This window comes from Phoenix dactylifera, chromosome 7, assembly GCF_009389715.1.
Source record: "Phoenix dactylifera cultivar Barhee BC4 chromosome 7, palm_55x_up_171113_PBpolish2nd_filt_p, whole genome shotgun sequence".
Lineage (NCBI taxonomy): Eukaryota > Viridiplantae > Streptophyta > Magnoliopsida > Arecales > Arecaceae > Phoenix > Phoenix dactylifera.
Genome location: NC_052398.1, coordinates 316,247 through 328,447, shown reverse-complemented (window position 1 = coordinate 328,447; position 12,201 = coordinate 316,247). Strand labels below are relative to the sequence as shown.

Sequence of the window (12,201 nt, the reverse complement as noted above, 5' to 3'; positions counted from 1 at the left end):
ATATACAAATAAGAATAATTATATTACGGATGGTTTTTTCTTAAAAAACAAAGATCTTAAAATGCAAAGCCGTCCATATGCTGCATGGCTTGTCCTTTGCTGCGTGAGCATGGTTTTGTACGTTCTCATCACGTGCATCCCACATGCCGCATTACAAATGGGATTTGCTTCCATAATTTTTTTTATTTTTTTTGAATAAAAACAGCATATGGCTTTAATATGAGTACAACTTACTAAGCCAAAAAAAAATAAAAGATATAAGAAAGGGAATAAAACTATCAATATCGTTCAGATAAACTTCTCGAAGTGTCGGGCTACAAATGAGGCGATCCAGTCTACTGCTTTGTTCGTTTTCTCAAATACATGTGCTGTCTGAAAGGAGGTAAACTTTCGGACCAGTCTACGAATTTTACAAATCAGTAAGTGGTTAACTCCAAATCTGTCCACTCTCCGAATCCAATCAATCACCGTGGAGGAGTTTCTCTCGAGATACGTACACTCTGTCAACACCGAGAATGCGCCTCGCATAAGAGATGTCTTCGGAGGTTGTCTGCCACTCTACCTCGACAATGGCCAGATCTAGGTTACGCTAACATCCGGCTGCAATCAGCCTGGCAAAAAAAATTATAAGCCATCACCTCTCTCAGCCCCTCGCACCCCCTCTCCCCGCGATATGATCCCATCCCTCTCCACCTCCTCCTCTAGAGGCGCCCCTCCCTCCCTCTCTCTCTCTCTCTCTCTCTCTCTCTCTCGCTCCCCCTCCCGACTCGTCTTGAAAGCCATGGGAAGGAGCGTGTTGGAGCGTTGGAGCGGAGGGACGTTTTCCGGTCGTTTCGTCGTGGGAGGAACCGCGTTGGAGTGGACGAAAGTCGGCAGCGAAGGTTCTCGGGGTCTCTCATCAAAACGGAAAGAATACATCCCTCATAGCTGTCCGTTACACGCTTTCCATATGACCCCCGACAATGGCATAAATTACCAATTATCTACCCATGTTCTTAAGCATCAACCCTTGGAGTTCGTCCAAACTAGAGTACTTGCCATCCGTACCTTCACTCCCCGCCGGCTGCAATCAGTTACATCGGCGCAAAATCTGGATCGTTCATCATCAAATGAATGGTAAATATATATATATATTATATAATATTTTAGGAAGCACTTCCCACTACAATCATACAACAGAAGGTTCCACCGACCACGTATGTACAATTTTCTGGCACAGCCTACACCGGAAGTGTACACGCAACGTTTATTTTTTTTTTGATAAAAAAAATCGTTTTCTCTTTTAACTACACGCCACGTTTAGTTGTTTGACCCAGTCACCTCCATCCCACCACTTCCCACCGCGCCCCGTAATCCCACCACCGTCCATATCCGAATTCTTTATCTCTTTTCTTGAAAATTTTCGAAGAAAATCGTTTTCTTTTTAACAGACAACGCCCTCTTCTTTTTTTGTTTTCTTTTATTTCTCCTTCCCCTCACCCCCTCTCAACCCCACTCCGTTTGCCCGTAGCCACACAACAAAACCAATAACCCGTGTTGGTCTCTTCTCTCCTTCGCGCTCTCGCGCTCTCTATCTCTCAGAGGGTTCGGGTTAGTTTTCTTCTTCCTTTCTCGGTGTTTTCTTTCATGATTTCTTGATCCTTTTTATGAATTTTCTTGTTGTTTCTTTTTTTTTTTGTGTGGGTCGCGATCGTTTTCGGCGAATTGATCCTTGGTGGCATGTGGTGGAGTTAAGGGGTTGGAATTTGGAATTTGGTTTCCGATTGAGTGGTATTGAAGGCGGAGAGGATGATGAGGAGTTCTTGGAATCCCTTGATTTCTTTCCTGGTTAATCAGATTAGAGCTTTCTTGATTTCTTCTGAGATAGAATTCGCTTGCTTTGTTCCGATCTAATCGAGTGGTTCAAAAAAGAGAAATAAAATTTTGTAGGATGGGTTATTTGAAATCTGTTGCTGGAATTCAGACGGATGGCTCTCCCGTCAGTGGTGGTGGACTCAGGTCTCCTTCTTCCCCCCTCCTCTCTCTCTCTCTCTCTCTCTCTCTCTCTCTCTCTCTCTCTCTCTCTCTCTCTCTCTCTCTCTCCGCATGTATTTTTGTTTTCTTTTGTCAAATTCTTGCTTTCTTTAAGCGTTCTCGATCCTCTGTTGTTGTTGTTGTACTTATTGCTGCTGCTGCTGCTGGATGTTAGTCCTCTCATGTTCTTGTGAGCTGCGTATTTATTTCTTGTTCCGATTCTGTTTAGATATGATCTGAACCAATGAATAATTTGTTCTAGCCCTTCTTGTTTTGTTAAGTTAGATCTCTTCTATGTGACGCTTCTTGAGTGGTTGTTGGTTTATTTCTGAGTTTTTTTCTCACTGAGAAGCTAAATAGAATTTTAGGAGTTGATCTCCGTCTGCAAAGCAGCATTTACAAGAACATGGAATGCTAGTTAAGATTTTATTGGTTATATTTACAAGGTAACAGAAATTTCTTCTTGTAATGATAAAAATCCTGGAGCCATCTCTTTACCAGGAAAAAAAAAGAAGAAAAGGGAGAAACGTTTAAAGTATAGCGTATTTCTCTCGTTTAATTGCACTGGTGATTAGTTATAATTACCAATAATCTAGTTGAAAATTTTGAATGGTCATTAAATAGAATATTTTCTCCAGCTTGATTCTAGGTATTATGAGACAGATTACTTAGATTTTGGATCTTATTGATATCTTGCATGGTTGCATGAAATATAAAACATCTCGTCTGGATCATTCTTTTTTAGTTCATTAAAGTTCTATGGTGTGATGTTAAAATAAATGGCATCGATCAGGTGTACGCGTGATAGTCTATTGTTGAGGTGTAATTAATTTTATGTTTGTTTTCCAAACAGTCAGAATGGGAAGTTTAGCTATGGATATGCAAGCTCTCCAGGGAAAAGGGCTTCTATGGAAGACTTCTATGAGACTAGAATTGATGGTGTTGATGGAGAAATTGTTGGCTTGTTTGGAGTGTTTGATGGTAAGGGTTGTTTTGTTGCAGAGTACGATGATATATTTTTTGTATTCTTATTTTTGATGCAAAAGTGGACAGAAGCATTCAGGGCATCGTACCCATGGATATTACACTGACTTTACTTGCTTTTCATGAGCTTATTCCTACAATTATTAATGCCTTTTATGTTCCTGAAAGATTGGCCACCTATTTCATACTGTTTCTTTGATCACACATTCATGGTTGCATGTTTAGGCCATGGTGGTGCTCGAGCAGCAGAGTATGTTAAACAAAATCTCTTCAGCAATTTGATCAGGCACCCAAAGTTTATTTCAGATACCAAGTTGGCTATAGGTGTTCTTTCTCTGTTCTCTTTACATGTGTTTTTCCTTTTTTAAAAAAATATAGTACCGACTGATTTTTTTGATCCAATCGTGCAGCTGATGCATACAACCACACAGACTCAGAGTTTCTGAAATCTGAGAATAATCATAATCGAGATGCAGGGTCAACTGCTTCAACTGCTGTCCTCGTCGGGGACCGCCTGCTAGTTGCAAATGTTGGTGACTCCAGGGCTGTAATATGTAGGGGAGGGAATGGTAAGCCCCATAACCAGATCACATCTCTATACTCTGAAGACTTGTCCATATAGAGACTAATTCATATGTTGTAAGACTTGCTGTTTTTGGATGAATGTTTAATGCATATTCAGTTAAAATCAATTAAACATAAATTACGGAACCCAGCTTGCCAATCTTGGACCTCAACAAACTATATACTCTGGGAGCATGTTGGGACTTCCAGTTTGTTGCACAGGCTCTTAATCCATGTAGCAACATTAATTATGTCTTGATTGTGAATACAAATACAATTTTCTATCATAGAACATGTTTAACTCATGGAGAAATGATTTTAATTCGTCCGCCTCTCTGATTTGTAATTCTATTATTGCTTTTTCTCTTTGTATAATTTGAAGTTGTTGGTTAAATCTCTTTTATTAAACTGTGTTCCTAAGTTGCCAATCATGAACATAGAGCAAGTAAGGAATAAACATGTTGGATTAAAAGTTTATAGTCAATCAGAAGGTTCGATGAATGAAAAATGATTGTTTAAATTTGATCATGATATTGCATAATTTAAAACGTTTTGCCCTGTGACCTGTAACCATCTCAGGACTGTCATTCTCCACTTATTTTGTGATATCTTTAATTAATGCTTCTTCTTCTTCTTCTTCTTCTTCTTTTCACTGTTCTTGTATTTTCTCACTTGTCAGATGATCTCAACCCATTGGTCAGGGCATGTATGTTTCTCCTGAGAGATCTTAGAATATCTTCTATTATAAGCTTACAACATGATAATGATCTGATGATTGTTGACCATTTAGATATTGAACTTTGATTGTGTTAAACTCTTCAAGTACCAAGGTTTAAACTGCCGATCATACAGCTGTCCTGTACCATGTGCCATAGGGTGTATTGTCCATGCTGGCAACCAGATTGCTCTGCACACTGTACATGACCAAACTGATATGCCCCTGTGCTACAAGAAACCTTGTTAAATACAGGCTTTGTCCGCTGAATAGGCTGTTTACTCTTGCTAGAAATTATTTTTTTCTAAAACTATGCCAACAGTCAATTTGCAATGGGTCAAGGAACCAACACATCGGTTAGGAGACAACATAGAAGATATGATTTATGCCATCTAACTTTTGACATGCAGTCTGACTCTTTGGATCAGTTTTGACATTCATAGAATTTGTTCCTTGTGGAGCCATATTAAGCCATATTAATTCATGAATGCGAGGGTATATGCAGCGCAACTTCGTTATCTTAGGCGTCTTTCTATGGTATGGCTCAATGACAAATATTTTGATGTATCTCACTATTCTCTGGGGTTTGCTCTCTTGAGAAACAGAGTTTTATTATTCACATTTGACCATTATGTATACAACATCATCTAGAGTTGTAGAAATGTTGCACCCACTTCATCAAAGCGGAATTGTCCTACATATACCTTTAAGTCTCTCATTATTGTCTCTGTTTTAAAGATCAGATTTCACTGAGCTTCTTTTTAATTCTGACACTTATTTTATCAACCATTAGAAGTGAAAATGAACGAACAACCTTTGACGTGAAGCTGAAATATAAACTCATCACAAAGTTAAGTTTATTCCTTTTCCAAGAACTTGATGGTTGTGGAATTCAGATTGAAAATTCATGTCAGATTTGCAAATTTGAGAATTTGTGTGAAGTGGCACCTGGAATGTAACCAACCAACAAACAGAAAATGGTTTCTGGTGCTTGAAAAGTGAAGCATATGGGTGTTTTCTTTGATTGTTAAGCATTTTGGTTATTTAGGAGGATTGATTTTGCTCGTTTTGTGAACAGTTTTGCTTGGAGTTGCATAGTAGCATGTGAAGCATGTTTCTCGTCACCATTATTTATGCAGTCTAAAAAATTAGTTTGTTTTCCTAAGGTGTACAATCTTTTGAAAATCATTAATTATTCTTCTTAGATATTTTCATTGTTGCTGGTGACTGTTGCGGCTAAACTTTATTTATGGCTTTGTACCACACTCGCGTGAAAAATTTTTCAAAGCTGATTATGGAAGTTCCAAGACACATCAAGCTCTTTTAGGAATAGCACCAGATGCTTTTACGTGCATAAGGTGTCAGTAATGGTTTTTTTTCTTTTATGAAGAACGGAGGTTTGATGTCTTTTTGGATAATATTTACTAGTTGGTGGATCACTAACCCTACTCCCCCTAGTTATAAGTCTCACTAGTAGGTTATATTATTGATAATCTATCACAAGAAGAGCTGTCACCCTAACTCAGATTATGAGTTTCCTTTTGGAAGATTGATTAGTATTAAATCTTAATATAAGGAACATGTCAGTGGTAGTGAACATTACCAAGAGCTGAAATGGATCCTCAGTTAAAAAGATTTCCTAATTTATCTTCTTTTTCTCTTTTTGATTCTTTAATTTTGACATATGTTTGAAATTGTTAGTTAACTTTTGCTTTTCTTTGATACAATCCACCCAGAAGCTTGTATTCTGCACAAACACCGACAATCCACACATTGCAACCACCTATTAGAACATTAATGGAGATAAATGTTGGAATGTTATTAATGTATTCCTTGCTCATATGTGGGGAAGGGGGGGGGGGGGGGTTGTTCTTTTTAGAAAGTTTCTGTTATTTTGTTTTTGAAATCTAATTGAATCTTCTGACTAAAAAAGAAAAGAAAAACTAATTGGAACTTATCTGATCAAGGGAAAAAATAGAATATTTTTTTTCTTTTTTGAAAGTTCCAGTTATGTTGGTTTTGAAATCTAATTGGATCTTCCTACAAATAAAAATAGAACTTATCTCATCAAGGGAAAAAAAGGAGAAAAGGGGGAATATCTTGTTAGAGATAGGGAGAGTGGGGTGAGAGAGCACGTTAAGGAGGGGTTAAGTAACATATTTTTTTGAGTAACTTACAAAAACCTCCTTGAGGTTTACGTTGATCATACTTATATCCATTTGTTTGTAAAAGCTACACTTACACCTAGTTAAATTAACGATGTTGCTGAATCTGTTTACCTCATATAAAACGTTAAAATTACTTCTAAGTGATGAGTAAATTACAAAAAGTTTCCTAAGATTAGGGGTAAATTAAACTTACACCCAATAGTTTGAAAATCTATGCTTATTCACTTGAGGTTTGTTTTTATCTAATACTTCAACCCATAAATTAACAGAATGTTAGCCAAACCATTAACTTTAATGGGACCTCGATACTACATCAAAAAAAATTTAAAAAATGACCAAACTAGCCTTAAGTGATGCAACATCCACCTAAGGAGGAGAACAAACATGAAGTGCCATGGGTCTAAGTTTGATCTTGATGAATTATCAGAAAAGAGCCATGTGCTAAGGAAAAAGCGATCTAAATCACTCAAGCAAGTAGATGCCTCTAAAATTTTCTGCTATAGAGAATTAATATCAAGAGTTTTGTCACTTGAGCTAGCCTGTCTATGGTCTAAGCCAGGCTATAGAACCACAACTGATGCACCCTCCAAAAAGAAGAGTTCTCATGCACATACTGATTTGGATCTTTTAGATGATAGGCTGCCAGAGCTATTATAGCTCCGTATATAGATATAGAAATCCTCATTCGTTAAGAAATCATGTCTACAATATTAGATAAGTAAAACTCAAAATCAGCAAGGAAAGCGAGAACAAAATCTGATCAGGAAAAACAGATGCTGGTCGGAAAGGATGCTCGTCGTCGGATCTCGGTTGAGAAGAAAGCTTGTTGTTAGTAGCTCGTCGGAAAGGGATGCTCGTGCTGGGGTAGTAAAGTGGAAAAGAACCCTTAGCTGCTTAATCTCGAAAAGAAGAAGACTCTTGAAGACGTAATACTTCGAAGAGTTCTGAGAGTCGGAAAAGTGAAAGATGAGCTTTATTTTCTTATAAAGGTAATTTTGACTTTTTACAATAGATAAACGGTTTTTGTAACGTTGTCAATTTAAATGAGTGTAGGAATAGCTTTTTTACAAAATATTGGATGTACGTGTAATAAATATAAACCCCAGAGAGATTTTTGTAAGATTATTTTGGTTATTTTTAGATTTTTTCTGACATGGCATTTGGGTCCTATTAAAAGTTAATGATTTGACTAATATGCTGTTGAGTTATGGGTTGAAGTATTGGATAAAAATAAATCTCAGCGGGGTAAGCGTAGGTTTGTTATACTATTGGGTGTAATATAATTTACCTCTAATCTCAGGGTGGTTTTTGTAATTTACTCTATTTTTTTTATAGAATACTTAAGAGGGCAATTTTGGTATGAAAATTGACAGATACAATCAAGTGAGAATATCCCTTGTTTTCAAAACTGTCATTTTTATGTACATAGTATAGAGATAAAACATTTAAAAATCCAGTGCATTGCCATAAATGGATGCTGGAATTTATGTTCAGCTTTTGACTGATTTGGTGTCAGTAGAGTTTTATGGCTCGTTGGAAGTCTGGAAAGCATGTGCGTGTGTTCATGCACAACCAGCAACCACCCACACCCTTGCGTGGTGCCATACAGGCACGAAGAGCGCAAGAGAAAATGGTAATGGTTTGACTAAGGACTTTTGGTCAAAGAAATTAGGGATGTGGTGTGGAGGAGAGAGAACAGTGTGTCATGAAAAAAAATGATGTTTCAAATCGATGGGTGAATGTTGTTTTTAGTTTTTTTTTCTCATTCTGTTTAGCAAAGATATTCCTATTTAGTGATTACTTTTTCTAAATCCTAAGTAACGGGAAGGAGAATAAAACTACTATATGGTTATGAAATTTAAGCTGTTGTAACCTGTAACCAAGGAACAGAATCTTCCAGATGTTGATGACCAGGCAGTTGTATTCATCTCTGAGGGGAATGAGTCAAGAACATTCTCAAATTGCTGAGAGTTTGGTTTTGCTCTAGAAAGTCGTCTTTCTTTGGAGGTATTTCCTTTTAAACCACAAGTCACATGAAGGAATAGTCATCTTATTCATTTTGAAGTTTAAGCCTTCATAACTGAGGAATTAGATTCATATGGTTTAATGGCCATGCAGTTGCATTCATCTGTAAGGCTAAAGAAATATACTGAAAGAATTCTTGAAGCGTAGAAATTTGGTTATCTTCACAAATGCTCGAATGTTGTGGTCATGGTAGATGTATGATTTTGCTATTGGCAAGCAGATTATTATTAGCACATGCTTCTGGGAGCTTCTTTAATCTCGTTTGGATTCATTAGTGGCCTTCATTTTGGCATGGTTTTATTCTGATTTATGCAGCTATAGCTGTCTCAAGGGATCACAAGCCTGACCAAACAGATGAGCGACAACGGATTGAGGATGCGGGAGGGTTTGTGATGTGGGCTGGTACTTCTCATGCTCTTCAGCAGGCATTTATCTCAGAATCAGAGCTTCTTCTATAATTCAATTCTGACAAGCATGCAAGTGCAGGGACATGGCGTGTTGGCGGTGTGCTTGCCGTTTCTCGTGCATTTGGTGATAGGCTCCTGAAGCAGTATGTTGTCGCAGACCCTGAAATTCAGGTATCAGTCTTGAAATCGATAATATTTGACCAAGTTATTAATTTCCAGTATTTTCACAAGACACATATGATGTACTTGTTTACATGTGTATTCTTAATACGATCGTGGCTTTGCCTAGGGGACCTCATATTCGAAATTTTGAAGTTCATTTAAACGCCTGTATTTTTATATTAGTATCTCATAAGCGTGGAATTGTAGGAGGAAGTGGTGGATGGCGCTCTCGAATTTCTCATCCTTGCAAGTGATGGAATCTGGGATGTCGTTTCAAATGAGGTACGTTGGGGACAAATCTATTCTATTTGGCATTTTTGAAAAAATAATTTATATACACTGAACTTCAGAACAATTGTTTTTAAAACCATTTAGGAGGCTGTTGCCATGATCAAACCCATAGAGAACCCCGAGCAGGCAGCAAAGAGACTGCTGGAGGAGGCTTATCAGAGAGGAAGCACCGACAATATTACTTGCGTTGTCGTGCGTTTCTTAGGTTACCATGATAAGAATGTTCTACTAGAGCAGCGGTAAAGCTTTCTGCTTGCTCCCGGCGAGTGTTGCTGTGCAAGGGCTTGGAAGTCAAATAAGAATTACCGCTCCTGCCTTTCTGAAAAATCAGTACATGATAGACTTCATATGCAGAAAAGCTCGAGCCTGCTGCAATATAATCATCTCATCTTTGTTAGCCTTTTAATGGAAGTTGGTATCTAACCTGACCAAATTGCGTGGGAGCGGAATAGTAGTGTTGCATGGACTGTAAAGACTAAAAACTTGTTTTAACTGTAGTCTTGAGTCAAATGTTTAGATGCATGTGAAGTTGTTATAGATGATGATGTTAAATCAAATCTTTGAAAGCTATGGTCCTTCAAAATGTAGCCAACATTAGGTTTGTTGCGGCGAGGACGAGCAGTACCTAGGCCTACTTATCAAGTACAATGCTGCTGTACTTGATAAATTTCTACTGCTTTCACACCCAACTCTGATTTTCCTGCTATGGTTACATTTCTACAGGTTTTTTTTTTTTTTGCTTAAACATTTCTACAGGTTATTTGGGACAGGTTTATTTGACAAGTTTTGTACAACTACGGGTTTCTGCCGTACCATTTAATATAAGCCTTCAAACAAATATTAATCAACAGGAAATTGACATTACCAAAATTACTAGTTCATAAGAAATAAAACGTATTAATTAACTGCCTACGTCAACACAATAATTTGACAACAAATTGTGAACCTCTAGGTTGTAATTATTTCCTCTATAATCAAGTTCACCGAGGATATGTTACACCTCTCAATGATCTGTCACCTTCGATATGTCGTAGTTATCAAAAAAAATTGCGATTCCAAGATCTTTTCACCAACGTATAAGTTCCTCGTAATTAACCAAAATCCCTTCTTTTCTGGATTCAGATTATTTTGTTTTTTGAAAAAAAAATGGATTCAAATTATTATTTCCATTTAATATGCCAAAAAGGGGTTGCGCCCGGCGCGGGAGGGTCTGGGCGATGTTGCTCAGACAATCCCTCAGGAAAAAGATTGCATCCCATCAAACATTCGGAAAACGCTCTCGACCGATCTGGGTTTCATCATTGCAACACTGCCGTCCTCTCAAAATGTTCACACAAAAAAGAGTAAAAAAAAAAAAAAACTTTCTCGACCACAAGATTAAAACACGAAATTAAAGAAAAAAATACTTATCCGTAGGAAAGAAAGCAGTAGAGAGAGAGAGAGAGAGAGAGGGGGGGGGGGGGGGGGGGGGGGGCGCTAGCTTCGGGCCTCCGTCCCGGGGTGGAGAGAGAGGCGAAGACAAAGAAAACCAAATCACTCGGTGAGGGTTTATCATATGGTGGGAGGGTTCGGAAAAAGGACCTCCGGGTGGGCCAAATGCCGAGAAACAATGAAGGTGGGAAACCCATTTGGTTCGAAAGTTGAAACGACCTGCTCAAATTACACGGGGAATGTTTCGATATGGAGGCCACAGTAATTCTAATCTGGAGGCAGAGGCGAGGAAGAAGATATATGTTTCGATATGGGAATGTCATTGGAGATTTGTATGTAGAAGGGCGACTCCTTAGCAACTCTTCCTCTTGGATTTTCAAATTCAAAACCATTAGAGTCAGCGACAGTGTCTCAGTCAACAGTAAACTTGTCTAGATTCATAAGTGATTTTGGCTTCTTGTAGATCATATTTTCTTCCATGGTTGTTCAAGGTTTCCAGATTTTCCTGTCTCATACTTCTTCATAAAGATCAATTTGACATTTTTCATGCAAATATTTATTTGAAGTCAAAATTTTTACGATTATTGTACGTGCTTTATCATCAAGCAATGAAATGAGCAGGTCATTCTGTATTTCTCAATGAAGCCGAGCCATGCTAGAAACCCGTTATGTTATGCGTGTTAAGCGGTAATCTCGATAATTCAGCTATATAATGAAAGCTCCAGTTTGGAAAAAAGGAATAGAGAGAGCAAACCTATGAACTTTATAAATATGCTTGAAACTTTAGCAAACAAAGAATCCAACATTTCAATTACATTTATTAAATTTTTTTCTCGCGTGATTTGATGACCCTAAGAAATATCTACAATTAAAATGGTCTTGAAGTAAAAGACTTGGTCCTGCCTAACTCAGAGCAAGAGACTCCAACTCGGGCTTCTAATGCTAACTATTCCAATTGGTGTAAGCTTCATTAACTAACCAGCACGCTGAATGTCAAATATCATTTCTCAGCATCACTTCCTTCGATTAGGAGACCTAATAAAATTCCCTTCACACTAGGTCTTTCTAGCTCATACATGCCATGGCGATTTTGATACCAGAGTGTTTTTATCTCTACTATATATTGTAGAATCAACAACAATACATAAATAGTCAATCCTTAACACCCTCCACATCCTCCTGTAAATACATGAGTAATGCAAAATCAACAATGGGCTAAAAAGTTGAGGGTCCGCAATATTAATTACGACCCACAATAATTAAAATACCTAAAGACAGATCTGGGTTTATCTGGATCAAGGTTCCTAATGAGCCCCTCATCAATCAAGAGTTGGCTAGACAAATGGCAGCACAAGATTTTGGTGAGGTTTTTAAAATAGGAACAACAAACTATTGAATGTTTCTCTAGATCCCTAAATAAGCTACAAGGGAAAAGATTCCA

At 37.7% G+C, this 12,201-nt stretch overlaps 1 protein-coding gene across 3 annotated transcripts; it reads left to right on the top strand.

Moving 5' to 3' along the window:
• Positions 1-766: 766 nt before the first annotated feature.
• Positions 767-9,907, top strand: LOC103714085 (probable protein phosphatase 2C 59). Of its 3 annotated transcripts, none has more exons than XM_039127807.1 (9): positions 767-1,116; positions 1,930-1,998; positions 2,867-2,994; positions 3,223-3,321; positions 3,408-3,566; positions 8,785-8,871; positions 8,956-9,047; positions 9,246-9,320; positions 9,414-9,907. In XM_039127807.1, exons 1-9 carry the CDS (start codon positions 782-784, stop codon positions 9,570-9,572), a joined length of 1,203 nt encoding a protein of 400 aa, XP_038983735.1. In that variant the 5' UTR covers positions 767-781; the 3' UTR covers positions 9,573-9,907. The 3 variants fall into 3 exon arrangements, with proteins under 3 accessions (XP_038983735.1, XP_038983736.1, XP_038983737.1); XM_039127808.1 differs by lacking the exon at positions 767-1,116 and adding an exon at positions 1,444-1,590 and having other exon boundaries at positions 1,736-1,998; XM_039127809.1 differs by lacking the exon at positions 767-1,116 and adding an exon at positions 1,462-1,590.
• The last annotated feature ends 2,294 nt before the right edge of the window (positions 9,908-12,201 follow it).